Here is a 15,563-nt window from a genome sequence, read left to right as displayed (position 1 = left end):
ATACGCCCACCGAGGATGTGACCCATAGATTTTAAAGACAGAAGATTGGATATAACCTCATCTCCAGTATGGCACAAGCAATGGGTTCACAAGTGGCTTCTTCACAGAGGGTATAATTTAATTGCCCCTCTGCCACTGCAGCTTTTTCTCTTTCCCCCAGGTTTCGAGTAGATTAGAAGATCCATTGCTTGAGGATGCTTGAGGATGCAAGGCAATGTAAGCACATTGCAGACAAGTTTAAAAATGCAACACTGTGAAAGGACGCTCCAAGCAGGAGCAAATCTACTGCTACTAAGCAATTTCACTGATCTCCAAAAACCCTACTTTGACGTTAGTGAGGCAGGGGAGGAGATTCTACCTGCTCAGATTTTCTTTAGGGTAGTATTTTCTGAAAATGTACTCACTTTTAGGATGTCATCCAGATGCATCACTTCTTGGTCCAGGTCCTGAAACTCTTTATACTGCTCTTTATGTGGCTCAAGAGCTAAGAGAAGCCCTTGCAAGGCTTCTTCAATGCTTCCATCTAGATAAGACTTATATCCTTCTGATTCCCCGCTAATCGATCCCTCACATGGCAGCCTCTCTGGGGTCATGGGTGCCTCTGCTGATGTAAGCCTTTTCACCAGCTGCTTTGTGATGTTGCCCTCATAGGTATCCAGCTCCACGGGCTTAAGCTCTGAACCTTCATCTGTGTCCTGCAGGAGAGACACCGGGACGCTCGTCTCTATAAAGACACGATCACTCCCAGCGTCAGAGTTATTTTGGCAGACTTCGGGAGCTGCCCTCGGGGTGGCCTTGTTCTCAACCACTGCTCCCTCTCCCTGAGACGGCAGCTCCTTGGGCTCAGCGACAGAGTCTCTGCGGGAGTCGCTGCTGCTGCAGTCCAGGCTTGAGCTCTTGGAGGACTTGAGAGCTCGGTGCTGGGTGGGGGTCGCAGTGATGTCAGGGCTGGAGCTGATGTGAGCAGAAGAGGACTCTGCTGCGTTGGCAGAGGGCACACGGTCTTCGTAAGGCAGGTCGCCAAAAGTGAAAGAAAGAGGTCGCTTCTCGGTGGTTGCCGTTCCGTTTTCAAAGACGTCGTCTGGCAAATTCGACTGAAAAGGTAATAGAGAAAAATGTCTTTCATGTAGCACTGGAAAGAGAAAAAAAACCCTAGTATGTTCCCAGGAAAGAAAAATGCAAGGAAAAAGATTAAAGAAGCATTCAAGGCTTGAGAGATGGGGAAAATATTTCAAATCCAACTTCTGCTTTCATCTGGCGTGGCTCCTGATTTCAGCAGGAAAACTGCTGGAAAACTTGGGCTCAGCATCTCTCTGGTAAGCAGAGAGCTCTAGGAAGTGAGTCCCAGAACAGAGACCTGAATTCTGCTCCTCCTACCAGATTCCCTCGGACAGCATTCCCACTGCCCTGCTCTAATTCTTGCAGCATGTCTCTTTTTAATGGGGCTGTACTTAAGCCACCTTCACTGCATTTTCGTACCCATTATAGATTTCTGTTTTATTTATTTTCTGACTTCTAAAATAGCAATCCCTAAAATTTAACACAATTTGCTCCAAAAGTTTCTCTAGTGTCATGGCATTTTAATGGTGATATTACTACGCTATTTCTTTTCTGTTGAAAGTATGTTCTGTGTGTGGCACGGATATCTCTAATAATTGTTGAACATGAGTTACATAGGAGTCCTGTTCCACATGAATTTCTGCCTAAATGAAACTGGCGGTGTACTGACCAGGACATTGATCATTTAGGAAGCAAAACCAGCATATACAGACCCAAAAATGATCACAGGATATACATATGTTCATCTCTTTGACTGACCTATAGGGAAAAAGCACTATAGAAGTCACAACCTGCCTATCTGACCGACAAATCTTGCTTTGTTTTGTGGCCAACTCATGGAAACGCACAGCACAGATGAAAGGCAACTACTATTTTGCTGACAAATTGTTGGGAAGAACTGTAGGCAATGTACATGTTGGTAAAGCGCATAAGGTTGAAGTGTCCAAAACTTGCATCTTTTTTTCCCAGCACTATTAGCAGCTTTTTTCCCTAAGCATAATTACACTGAAAGGTTCGTTTCTTCTCTCCCCTGACATGGGTGTACTTTTAGCATCTGAAAGTCATGTTACTAGGCAAGTGTATAGCATCAATCAGTGTAGCAGGTAATTTTTAAGAACACCATGTTGGCTTGTGTTTTTGCCCTGCTCTCTGCCCACAGATAGTTGGCTTCCGATCATTATCTCTCTAGAAACCAAGAGGAACTTTGATTTAATGCGAGCCACATGGGCTCTCCCAGTCGTGTTCTCCCCTCTAATCAGTCAGCAAAACGAGCGAGTTGCAACAGAGAGCAACACGTGAAGCATGCGTGGGAATGGAGGTGCCAGACAGGGACTGAAAAAAATCCTTCACCAAACAAAAACCAGGACTCACATATAGCTCTAGCCCTGCTTTCGGGCTTAGCCTGAGCGACGGCAGGTCACTAAAAGAGCGACTGCGACGAAGCTTGTCAAAGAAAGTGTCCTGCAGAGCATCTAAGATTGTCAACTTTGGCCTGTCTTGCAGGGGATGCAGCCATTTCTTCAACAGTTAAAGCAAACAGGGTGTGAGGAAGGGCAGGTTAAAGGAACGCTTTGTAGCAGAGTACTAATTTACGGGCATGGGATGCAGCACTTGTAAAATTCTTGCCTGCACAGTTGGCCTATTCCGCTTAATACACAGTCCTGATTAAGCATTCAGAATTTGATTCATGCAAAATGTAAGAGCACCCTGTGAATATCTTCAGTACGGGGGCAAATTTGCCCGTGGGATGCATTAAAAATACTAGCACTATAATGGCTGTTACTGTTACAAAACAGACACACACTTCATAAAGATCATTCAAGTATTCCAGCAGTCAGGCAAGAAGAATAGGTATGCAATAACTGGCCACATAGTTTCAAAGATGCCAGGATCATAGTCACCTTTTAGGATTAGCAGCTAGGAATGCACTTGCTTTATAAGTATTTGTAAGGGTAACCTGCTGGAACCAGGGGAAAAAGACTCAGACGTGTAAAGCAATGAAGTGTTTGCAGTGTTTGAACTGCTCTAGGGCTCCTCATTACGTAAACATGAAGCCAAACAGAGCTTACAAAGAATGAGTGGTCCTTGAAGGTTGGCGTTTCTGGAGTGCCTTGGCTATACATGGACATTCTCCTCTGGAGAGCAGATGCCTTGCTCACATTTCCAGTAGATGGGGTCAAGTCTTCAACATCGAAGGGACTACGGACGCACAAGCAGGGGAAAAAAAAAAAAGAAGTTGTTAGGCTGAGCAAGAAGGAATTTCAGGTCCACAGAGAGGGTTTTTGAAAAGGTGGCTTATTAGCACATCAAACCCCAGAGATAGAAAGTATTTTAACAGAAATGTTGAAAAGGAAATGTTCTTAATTAGACAGCAGGCTCAGAAGTGTGGTTTTCGGTTCTGATAAAAGTATTCTACTCTCAGAAATCATTTACGTAGTGCAGTCTGATGTTGTTATTCTCACATGAAAAGTATTCTTGGATTTGAGCTGACAAGTGTCACACATACTAATAAGAAAGGTGCTCTGCTATTAATAGAGCTGTTGCATTATAAAGGAAACCGGTAGCTGTTATTGCTGCCTTCATATTTATTGCATTACAAGAAATAGCCTACATGACTGTAAAAGCTAAAAGCATCAATGCTTCTTCAGAAATGACAGTTACCAATTTTATTAAAGTGCTGTGAGATTTGGGTTTGAATCCTAATAGCATCAGCTTACCTACGTTTACCAACGCAGACAGACAATGCTGGGCCATTTCCCACCACCCTCAGGCCATGTATGAAGCCCATAAAAGGCAGCTTTTAAAGAAGGGCCAGCTTCTGAACTTGGCTAGGCTAACATAAATCCAGGGCAACTCCACTGAATTTTACACTAATATTAAAAAAAAGTAATGACTGTATAAGGACTGTGTTATGTCCCTTACTCAAGCTTGGGGAAGAAGTACAGACTTTAGTCAATCCTATGATAGAATCATAGAATCATAGAATGTTTTGGGTTGGAAGGGACCCCTAGAGGTCATCTAGTCCAATCCCCCTGCAGTGAGCAGGGACACTGCTAACTGGATCAGGTTGCTCAGAGCCCCGTGCAACCTGGCCTTGAATGCTTCCAGGGATGGGGCCTCCACCACCTCTCTGGGCAACCCGTTCCATCGCTATTTCTTTCACACGTCTGGTAATGTCAGTACTCACCACACCCATTGTAACAGTTGAAATAGGCACAACTAAGAAATGAGGTGCAACCGCATTTGCCACAGGTAACACAGGAATACTAAGGCTGACCATGAAGTAGTTCTTATCTCCCAGACCTGGGCCACAATTCCTTCCCCATCTGCCTCAGCAGGGAGTGAAAAGGAGATAAAAGACCCCATGGACCTTTTTGCTTTCATTGAATTTTTACAACTGCTTGACCCAGTGACTGACCAACCAACCAACCCAGCCAGCTCTACTTACTACCAGGTGATTTCAAGGTTCAGCTTTATTGTGCCAAGGTCATTAATGTCAACTGCAACCACCTGAGGCCGAGCTGCAAACAGGTCTTTTGTCTCGCAGGTAACGCTTCCCACAAGGATGTGAGTAGCAAGCCCTTTAACTTCTGTGACCTGAAAGAGAGACAAGAAAAGGATATCTAGGAGCACGCAAGGCATTGCAATCCTTAATTACAAGGCAATGGTTTTGATTTTTCTGGCCTGGACCCCTTCCTAAAAGGCTTCTGAAGTATGACTATGTTTGTTGCATCTTAATTAACTTAGGGGAAAATTCAGATTTATTATTTTTTTTTAATAAATGCATAGCTGCATAGGATCATACTTCTATGTTTTCTTTACGTTTTTATGGGTGTCAGAAGAGAGCAACCATGCTGGCTCAGACCAAGGGGCTATCTGACCTTGCATTTTGTCTTTTGCAGTGACCATAAGCAGAGCCCAAGGGAAGAGTAGGGACAGGGAGAGCGTATTGGATGTTTTCCTGTCTCATATTCTCTCAGCAACTGACAATTTTGATGCCAGGCAATCTCCTGATGTAGCTGGCCTACTTAGCAATTCCCAAGGGAGCCCTATTCTATGTATCCATCTCCAGTAACTCTGGGGCAATGAGGGGATGGAGCAGTGATCGAAAGACTCCGGTTTATGAGGAAAAGTCACTGCTGATTGCTTGGAGTTGCAAAAGTTGTTTCCCTGGGGGACAGGGCATGGAGTCAGAGGGACTTTCATGAAGAAATTTTGGGAACTGCTGTGCTCCAGGAAGCCGCCAAAGAGTCAGAGTGGTTTTTCTACGCACCCCCGTCTCACTGTGAGCAGAAACCTCACAGCACTGCTCCCTCACAGCATAGCACTGCTGGTCTGCACAGGGCGGCCAGGCTGGACCTCAGGACTGTTCCAGCTTATGCCCAACTGGCCCTGTGTGTGTTCGGATGAGAGCCCTAGGTATTTTTCCAAACCAGAAGATGCTGCTTTCTCATCCGAGCAGTATTAAAAACTTATCAGCAGTGGGATTTTTTGGTTTGGGGTATTTCATTGCTATTGTTTTCCTGAATACTGTTAGCAAACAGGTTTCTAGTGTTCCCTTGCTTTGGTGCAGATAATCTGAGTTGCTGGAGAGAGCGATGTGAGGCAAGGGCCGCGTTGGTATGGCTATGACACCAGTCTGGGGAGTGCTAGGACAACCTCTCCCACAGGTCTCCCAAACCAATTGCAGTCTTGTAGCATCTAGACTGGACAATACCATCTCGATTCATTCTAGTATAGGTGTGTTGGAAATGCTAATGATAGCTCATTTCCAATGAGTTTAATGATCTGCTGCTGCATTTTCGATGACGGTGCATGAAAAGGCAGCTTCTCGACTCCTGCCTTGCTTGCAGGCAATGGAGTTAGCATGCGTACCTTAATGGAGATCAGTCCGACAATGAGAGGGAGGAAAACCATTTCTTCTCCATCCCAGCTTTGCTTGCCATTCATTTCTATTTTGCCTTTCAGCTTCCATCGCTGGCGCCCATAACGCATGAAAATCTGAAAAAGAAAAATCCTCTTTTTTCTTGAGAAGTCTGCTCTCTTGATGCACAAATATCAGAAACAATTGGGGAAAGGGTCTGAAGTAGGTTGGAAGAGTTAGTGGTGCAGGTGCTGCCCATCTGCTTCCCATCCAGCCAGAAGGAAAAGGTCTATCCTGGAGGATATCTGCCTCTCAGCTCTCCTAATCGTTCCTTTTGGTAAGGCACCCCTCACCTCAGCTTTCACCTCCATGTAACTAGATGACACACAAAGAATGCGCAGGAGTTTTAACTCTAATTACAGGGAAAGTGGCAGTGGTGGGGGGGTTAAGATTTGGCAGGGTGGGATGAAAGCCCCCGTGGCCTTTCCTAACACCTACAGCTTGCTGGATCTGCTGCCTTCCCAGGCAAGGGAGAGGGTTGCGGAGCTTTTGGCCATCGCCCACCAGAGGCCCCCCCCCCCAGCTGCGAGACTTTGGCTGGCTGGTGATGGAAATGAATGAGATGCACAGTGCAGTAACACAATTTGAAGTGGTAAGAGCAGCAAGCCCGTTCTGGGCTGCAGGACCGACTAGGGGAGACCTGCACCAACTAATCGGCCCCGCAGAGCAGGCACGCGCCGTTTGCAGGTGTGGAAGCGGCAGAAGAGATTTCTCACAGGGAATGAGAGCAGGAACAAATGAACTGATGATCAAGAGATCTGGGAAGCACAGGTTGGAGGGGATCCGTTACCACGCCACTGTGAATTTCTTGCAGGCTTAGCTCTGTTCTGGCCAGAGCTGGAGGTTTTTATTTTAATCTGTCTCCAATTAACCTGCTCTTGATGTTCTCCACTGGAACTCTGCAGTGACTGGAGATCCTGACACAGCAGCAGGTAGTAGCTTGGGTCTCAAGAAATAGTTATTCTGTGTCTTTCTGCTACTCTGCTTTATGATGAAATAAAGTCTAAACATTCACTAAAGGATGCTTGCAAGGACTTGATCAATTTGCTCTGCGTGCCTAGGATGGGGCATATGCTTCTTTCCAGGGGAATTAGAAATATTTGGGGCAAATATGACAGTGAGAAGCACTCCTTCATTCTGGAAGACACTTAAAAAAAGGGGGGGGGGTTGCGCGTGGGTTTGGTTTTTTTTTAATTTAAGTTTTTAAAATTAAAAACAACAACAAAAAAGCTTGTAGTTCTTCAAATAGCCGTCATCCAGTGCTCTGAATTTAACATACAGGTCTTCTGACAGCTTCTGACAGATGCCCTGACATAGGCAGACATAGAGAGAACTGCAAGGTTTTCCAGATCATATAAAGGCAAAATAATAGCTGTTTCTTGGGGTGCTGATGTGAAAAGGCTTTATTCATTGCAATGCAAAAAGCAGCAGAGATCTGCCTTCCTTTTGATTTTTTTGCTATTAAACAGACCACAAACCAACCCAGACATACCTCGTATTGATCTCCTGGGCAGAGCCGAGCAAAGCCAGCCAGACCTGAGAAGGAAAAGAGACAGAGGGGCTGGGGGAGGGCCTGGGCAGCCGGGGGCAGCGGGGTGCCTGGGGACAGGCGCCACTGCCGCACCTGGAGTGGAGAGGGCCACAGCCCCCCCCGCAGCCGCTCTACCGGGAGGTGGTCCCCCTCTTACTCTTACTCATTTTGGTCCCCCTCTTACTGCTGCCTTAGTACCCTCCAAACCAAGACTAACACACACACACACCCCCACACACCCATTACTTTTCTTTCTTTTCTTTTCTTTTTTTTTTGGTATACAGTTCAGTGGGTTGTAGTTTCTTGCATATCAAAGATTTGGACTTTCCAGCTTTTTTTCCTACAACAGCTTGAATTATTCTATAATAATTATAGAAAAAGAAGCAGCAGCTTCCTGACATCATCCGGCTTCAGAAACCGAGCTTAGCATCCTTACTATCATGATGCGTAGGCGAGCTGCTGATTACCATGTAGTGCTTGCTGCTTAACGCTAATCAGACAGAGCGATACATTTTAACACAGATTCGTTTTTAGCACTTCTTAATAGAAACACAAGAGGGGCTCCTTCTGTTTGGCGTTTCCATAACATTATTATTCCCATATGATCAGAGTACAGTAAGTACATTAAGAAAAATGACTGACATCTGTAATACAAGATTTAGCCTGTCTTTCCCCAGAGAGGGAGAATTAGTGCAGCAAAGCACTTGTGGTACATGTTTTCTTGACTTTTTTTTTCTTTTTCTTTTTTTTTTTTAAGGTAGGACACGATGATGCTATTTCTATATTGGCACTGTGCATATGAAGTGCAAAGTTTCCTGAGGCCTGTGACCATCCTGAAATCCCAAGGATGTTACCGTCCCTCTCCTGGCCTTGTGATCTGTTCTTCTGCTGGATGCAACTGGTTGGTTTTCATTAATCTAATCCTCTGTCTCCACAGAGGGAACCTCTCCTTTCCCACAGATCTCCTCAGTAGTTAGCTATTGCGCTTGTTTTGGTATAAAAATTTACCCAGCTCTGCCTGGGTAAACGTAAAACCATGCCTCTAATGTTGCAATGCCCAAAGAAACTGGTTTGAGGACACATACAAAGCCTGTAATGGAGGAAGGAACGAAAACAAATTTCTGGGATCCTTGGGCTGCATTTATCCTAAAATGCTGCTCTTGAACATATATGGGTGTGTTAAAATCAGGGCAAGGAAGATGAACCCTAATGTTGGCTTTATCTACCGGGCTGAATTAGTCCTGCTAGCTGGACTGTAGGAGCAACGAGACCCCCGCATGAAGTCATGGCCTGTCCCTGTCATCTCTTGATCCTCCTCTTCCATTTCTTTGACCAGAAAAGAGTTTTCTTCACTCATCTTACTGCTTAGCAGAACAGAGAGGCCCTTGAACAGAGCTCATATTACCAATTCCTTTCTAATTTATTTACCGTTTATAAATAATTTAAGCTTACTAGCACTCCACTGCTGCTTCTCTCCCTAGGCATGCTTTTGTAAGTGAATTTGATCTCTGCTGGGACATCACTGAAAGCATTTGTGGAAAATAAAGGGGCCTTTCTTTGCTCAGTGGATGGGGTGGGAGGGGGAACACGGCTTAAAACACCACATGGACCTTGTCCGGAGTCGAGTTCTGAGAGCAGTGGCTGGCCCAGCCAGGCACCGCTTTGGGCCGAGGGGCGCGGAAGGAAGCGGTAGGAGAGGTGACCCTGGCAGTGAGCTCCTGCAGTGGCAGGCGCCGGTCACGTCACCTCAGCCTGATGAAGAGGGGGCTGAGTGCTGACTTGATTACAGGGGATAGGTACTTTCAGGGGAAACAATTTTTTCCTAACTGAATGGCTCTCGGGGACCAAATGTACGGCAGGAGCTAATGGCTCCATCGTACCGTTCCAATGTCACGTCTTTGCAAAAGCACTGTCCCGGGCTTGCAATGCAGGTTGGACGGGAGGCTGCTCCCTCGGGTGTCAGGGTAAATAACCAGGGGATAGGGCCATTACGTGGCTGCGGCAAGGTGGCAGGACGCTAGTGTCCTTCATTGGCAGGGACACCTGAAGTTCACACATCACGTACGCCTCTGCTCGTGTGCAGGATGCTGGGCACGTGGACTGCGGTTTCTGGCGCTGGGCTCCGTGTTGCGGAGCCCCGGGTGCGTCCGGCCAGTGTATCGCTCTCCCTGAGCGAAACGGCTGAGCATTTTACCTCCTGCTGTCCCAGCACTTCCAACAGGTATGGGACACTACCCTATACACCATAAAATGACACGCAGATTCCATATAGGGACTTCTACGTTTCCACACTGGGTTTCCCTGTTTAATCTCAACAGCTGATTAATCCTGAGCCGTAACTGAAGCCTGCTGGCAAGTTTATTATCTTTATTTTGAAAAATGATTAGGCTTTTTTTTTTTTTTTAAATATCAGTCACCAAAACACAGTGTGGGTCCCCTGCTTCCTGACAGCGCTGTGTAGGTTGGCTTGCTTTCAGTGTAAGTGACAGAGGGCAGAAAATAAAAATAACTTTCACTGGAACAGCTAGGAAGAGATAAGCTTTGGGGAGAGGAGTGCTTTGATTTTAAATTAGATCCTAAAGTTAGTTGGATGTGCTGCAGTATAACATAAGGGGGAAGCTTGCTGCGTGATCTGTAGGCTTTTGTGCTAGAGCTGTTGTGAGCTCTAGCAACAGCAGGGGCTGGTTTGTCCTATGGGCTTCCTATTCCTAGGGAAAATTATCTAGATAGAAATCTTAGCTGTCCTAATTAGAGAATACTTAATGATACACCATTTATCTTTGCAATTTTCTAATTTGGGCTTCTTTATGTTATGAGAACTGTGTTCAGAAGTAGCTGCTGTTCGTGGTTTGTGCTCTGCTCCTGCATGTGAGCACAGCGCCTGGCTCCTCCAGAGCCCTCAAGCTTTGCAGCAGGATTTGGGCATACAAAAAAGAAGGGGCCAGACCTTTTCAGCCTGGTCATTTGCGATGCCAGGACACCTTCTGCGACGTGTTCTGCTGTCAGGACCTGTACATTGTGCTGCATTCACAGCAAATAAGGAAACGCTTTGAGGGACCTGGCCTGATGCAATTCCCTTTCCATGCTGTGTGACCTCATGTTTCCTTCAGCATGTCCACGCTGCGGTTCTGCTGTGGGGTTTTGTAGAGGAATATCTGGCTCAGGCTCCCTGTGTCGATCCTGTAACTTTACACCTATGCACCTTTGACTGCCTTTCCAGCACTGAAGAGTGGGGGCTTTAAAACCTGAGGTCTGGTGCTGTGGGGTGGAACTAGGAGAACTTTGACAGCTGCTGCGCTTGTTTTCTCTAATATGGGAGCACGGAGTAACTCTTCTAACTTAAACAAAGCTAGATCATGCCTTATGCAGTGCAACCACAGAACACGACTAACTCACAACTGTGACAAGGCAGGCAGACCCAAAACCCTGTATGAGATTTGTGAGCTCTAAAAACTCCACCAGCAATACTGTGGGTTTTTTAAATGGCAAGATTTCAAGTGAAGAATTAAGAGCGCATGAATATTTAGATGCTGGTTTTGTTTAATAGAACTATTTTCATGCCAGTGATTGCAGATCCAAAATCTCTTCTTTAAGATGTTGGGTCTTAAGGGGATAACAGCATTAGCAATACCTGGTGATTCACTGGGGCTTCAGGTAAAACTGATTCCATTGTATTCAAACCCATAAAGTCCCCTGTCATAAAGACAAGGGACAAAAAGGAAAGGTGAATGCCACCACTGAGTTATCTAGGTGTTTAAATGGTAGACTACCCCCAGCTCTTTGCTTTTCTACACTCGCTCAAAAATAGTAGCAGCCAGAATCAGCAAAAGTAAAGGACTCAGAAACAGCTGATGTCAAATTAAGAAAGTATTTTGAACTTCAGCTCTGTGGACATTCACGTAATTTCCCAGTCATCTTCTTAAAGGATTATGGAAATAGAAGCAAAACGTACATCAGGCTTCGAAATTGCGTTGCTTTGGCTGTTGGGAGGAGTGTTTGAGGGAGGTAATTAGCCTCGAAGACAAGAAGCAGCATCTCAGCAAGTCTCTCTGTAAGCTTTGATGTTCCTGGCTCTGCGATCCTTTCCACCGGGCAGGGGTGTAAGTTGGGGGTTTGAAGGCTCAGCAAGGGGTGTGGTAGGGGAAAACTGCACCTATCACAAATACGCACCGCACCAGCGTGCCTCGACGCCCTTGCTAACCTGCACAGCGGCTGCTACTACTACTTTTAGGAGAAAGAAGGGAAAGGTGGAAAGGCAATTACCTTTCATCTTGATGCAAAACTCCCCCAGTAGGTTTTCCAGCTCTGCTTCTATGGTACACATGTTCTGTGTCGGAAAAGAGAAGAGTGTGGTCAGACAAACCCTCTTTCTGGCTTTTTTTTTTTTTCCAAGGTCTATTTGGAAGGAAAGATTCCATTATGCAGAAAGAAAGATACCTTGCAATAAAGTCAATCCGCCAGAGCCATCCTTGCTGTCTAGCTAGGTCAGGCCCTAAAAATGGCAGCTGAGCTACGCCTGCTCGCACCGGAGCTGAATGTAACCCTGTGCTTGTCTTCTTTGCGCTCTAATCCTCCCGTTGGCAGAGGGCAGTTGTGGCCCTTGAAGCGTAACCTGGTCACTGTCCCAGTCCTCTCCAGCCGGGACATGTGCCAGAGGCAGCTCCGTGCCAAAGCGGCTCCCAGCATGTTTTTAATCTCTCAAGAAATATGGACTACATTAAGGACAAAAAAGACTGTGGGAGATGGGTACCGGCCCCTCTCCAGTACTTCCTTCAGATTTCGGAAGGCCATCACAGCTTGTGTGCTGGGATGTTTGCAACACTATTAGACCTTTCTTCGTCTACTGCCTGTTCAATAACGTTAGATGCTGATCACAGCAAGTAAAACTGGATAGCAGCAGGTGTCCGCATACACATGGGCTCCAGCCAACCTGTCATCCCAAAATCTGTGGCGTGGGAAAGACATAGTTAGAATATATGTAGGTTTGGGGCAGATTTATGCTTTTTTCATGTGCAGCAGTTCCTGGGTATGACCTTGCTCTTGTTGAACATAAACATTATTATTTCAAGGAACTTTTTGGGCTCATATAACCTGTCTTTGTAAGCCACCAGGTATTCACCTGAAGACAAACAAATAAATAATAATTCTTCTTTGCCGAGTTTGCTTTTAATTCTTTTACCCGGACAAAATTCTCCCTGAAATCAGTGGTAAAGTTCCCATGGCCTTCAAACAGGGTGAGAGCAAAAGACTGAACTGATGAGGATGTACCTCTGTGTACTCCTTGTAACTCCTGTTGATTTCAGTTAGACTCTCTCGGGCGGCTTTGCTGGCGGGAGACATTGCAAAGGCTTGCTTCATTTTGCTGGCACCATCACAGAGTCGTCTTTGAATACAATAGGCTTCATAAAGCTCATCCACCTAGTGGGAACAATGAGGGCGCGTTGAAAAAAAACACTAAGAAAACCCAACAAAATAAAACCAACAAACAATGAAGTCATTTGCATTACAAGGAGACTAAGCCAAACTGTCAGATCCATTGGAAGGGGTGAGCAAATGAAGCTGTGATACTGTTACAGCCTATGAAAAAAGAAACACAAGATAAAAATAACTTCCACTGTAAAAAATCTCATTACAGCAACACCAGATGCTGCCAGCAGTTCACCTCCCTGCCCTGCACGCCTTTAACCATTGCTACTCCCTTTCCTCACTGTCTGGGCTACATGCAATTGTAACGGTAGGGCGGGCATGCAGCAAGCTTCTCCGATGCATCGGTGTGGAAGGCAGCCGCAACGTCCACACTGCCGAAGGGGACTGGGCGCGTTAAATGGCCCATTTAAGAGGGCCAGCAACATCTCCTGTATTGCTAACGCCAGCCATGGATCAAGGCTGTTCCAATGTTTGACTAACAGGTAATATTGAAAGCAGGGACTGATTATTTTTTTTTTTTAATTCTCACTGCCTGTCCTCCAGAAACTGGGAGTCATAGCCAGAATGAGCACAAATAAAGGACTTAGAAACAGCTGCTGTCAAATTAAGAAAGTTTTGAGCTTCAGCTCCACAGGCATTCACATAAATTTCCCAATCATCTAAAGTCCTTTGGCATGACTTAGGCACCCAACATTTCATAAGCACTCTGGTAGTTTTGCAAAACCTACTCACATGCAGTTTAAAGTCTCACCTGGATCTAGCTTCAGAGCGCAATGGATTTACGTGTGTCTCATGCTTTGGTTTCCCTTTTTTCCTCTGATCTCTGCACTGAATGTATACATTTACTCCATCCGAGCTGTTCAGTGGGAGTCTACAGTGGTATAGCTGGTGTGTGTGTATATATATATACACCAGCTATATATAGTGGTATATATTTATATAAACTTAATCTGACAGATACAGGAGATGTAGGTTTTCTAATCTGACTCTATCAGGGTGAGGAGAAGGAAAGGAATAGAGGCAGCTGTCTCTTCTTTCTGCTTCTAATGTCCCTGCTAAGATAGGATGACATTTGGGTTTTACCTAGAATAACTTTTTTGTTACCTCTGACATCAAGCAATCACCTGGTGCCCCACGGTGCTTATTGCTCAGCAGTAGATTTTCACAGCAGAGTTTCTCTCTATGAAAGCTTCCAGTGCCTTGGCTTCCTCAGTCTACGACTTTGTGTTGCTGCATTAGAGATGAGCCTGATGTGACAACCCAGGCGTGTTCCAAATCCCATTTTCCAAGCCTGCTTAGCCTCTCACAAAATGCTTGTTGTTGCATATTTGTTTGGAGCGGGACTGTTCTTCCTGACAGCTTCAAAGCATTAGGTCGACTTGCACAAGGCTAGCTTGGATACCCGGTGGCCAAAGCCTCCAACTTGAGGGACCCCCAACCAAACCAGGGACTGCTTTGCAAAACGAAAGGGTTCAGCAACAGGTAATGGAGGCACGGGTAGCATTTTGCCATTTCAAGGTTACAAAAAAAGCTTCTTGGAGTCACATCCACTCCTATTTCTCTTGCAAGTCAGCCAGCTCAAGACAACTACTATAAATAGCTGTCACTTGGTATTTACTTCTGCCACCCAGGTGGAGCGCCAGCCCAGGGTTGATGTCCAGCCCCTGCCCATGCGAGCGCGGCGAAGGGCACGCTCGCCTGCCCCCTAAATATGCGGGGGCTGCTCCTGCACACCCCCTTGTCCTTGCTCCACTGCCTCTACGGAGCAGCGGCAGGCAGGCGGCAGAAGGCATCACCGCGGCCCGGATTTGGTACTGCTGAAAAGACCTTCCCTATCTTTAGAAACAAAGATGTCTCTTTACCTGCCCGAGCCCGCACGTTTTAACGCAGCAGAGCTTGGTTCCTTTTGTCTCTGTTGCTGTGGGTTACGGGAAGTGAACTAATGTACTCCTGCAAGCTTGAGTAATACTGACCAGCATTACCTCTTGTGTTCGGTGCTTTTCAGTCCTATTATAAGCCCTGAAACCATTAGCTCTGAGCAGGCTGGAGTGGGAAGGACCTGAATGGAAATGTTCTTTAAGCACTAATTTTGCCATTCATGTTGCCAGCAAGAGAGAAGGTCGTTTGGGGAACAAAATTTCAGTCTATAGCCTGATGATTTATATTTTTTCGGTTTTTTTTATTTGGCTCCAAGAGTAAGAGAAGACTGAAATTAAAAGGTTTGGATGGGTTGTCATAATTGGAGCACTTCAAGCTGTGCGAACGCTTTTCAAATGACTCTCAAAAGACATTTCATCCGTCAAAAAAAATAATTCATTCTTTTGTCAGGCTCAGAAAAGCAACTAATCGCTAGCAGATATGTTTATAAGTAAGAGAACACAAGCCATGGATTTTGTCCAGCTCTAAAACGTATTGGTATAAATCGCAGGTACCTCTACTGCCTATTCTCACCAATGTCATCAAGTGGATGCGGGCCCCAAACCACGCAGCAGAAGCATTAGCAGCAAAATCCAGGACCACATCCAATCTAGCTGCCGCATACAGGAGAGGCAACCACCAAATTAAATTACTTTCAGATGCAACTCCCTCTCTACCTATAGTTCAACAGCATGCATGTGATGG

General features: G+C 45.7%; 1 protein-coding gene across 2 annotated transcripts in view; it reads right to left on the bottom strand.

The window, feature by feature from the left end:
* RIPOR2 (RHO family interacting cell polarization regulator 2) overlaps window positions 1-15,563 on the bottom strand; it is a 70,232-nt gene that overhangs the window by 15,856 nt on the left and 38,813 nt on the right. For both annotated transcript variants that reach the window (XM_009641475.2, XM_035896922.1), the window contains exons 7-13: window positions 12,783-12,932; window positions 11,778-11,841; window positions 7,476-7,519; window positions 5,935-6,060; window positions 4,508-4,656; window positions 3,129-3,258; window positions 405-1,094 (exon numbers count right to left, since the gene is read on the bottom strand). In XM_009641475.2, coding sequence (XP_009639770.2) covers window positions 405-1,094; window positions 3,129-3,258; window positions 4,508-4,656; window positions 5,935-6,060; window positions 7,476-7,519; window positions 11,778-11,841; window positions 12,783-12,932 — 1,353 coding nt within the window. The remainder of the gene's footprint in view (window positions 1-404; window positions 1,095-3,128; window positions 3,259-4,507; window positions 4,657-5,934; window positions 6,061-7,475; window positions 7,520-11,777; window positions 11,842-12,782; window positions 12,933-15,563) is intronic.

This window comes from Egretta garzetta, unplaced genomic scaffold, assembly GCF_000687185.1.
Source record: "Egretta garzetta isolate BGI_Z169 unplaced genomic scaffold, ASM68718v1 scaffold126, whole genome shotgun sequence".
NCBI classification, from domain to species: Eukaryota; Metazoa; Chordata; class Aves; order Pelecaniformes; family Ardeidae; genus Egretta; species Egretta garzetta.
The sequence above is the reverse complement of the archived record's forward strand: the minus strand, read 5'-3'. Positions and strand labels throughout refer to the sequence as shown.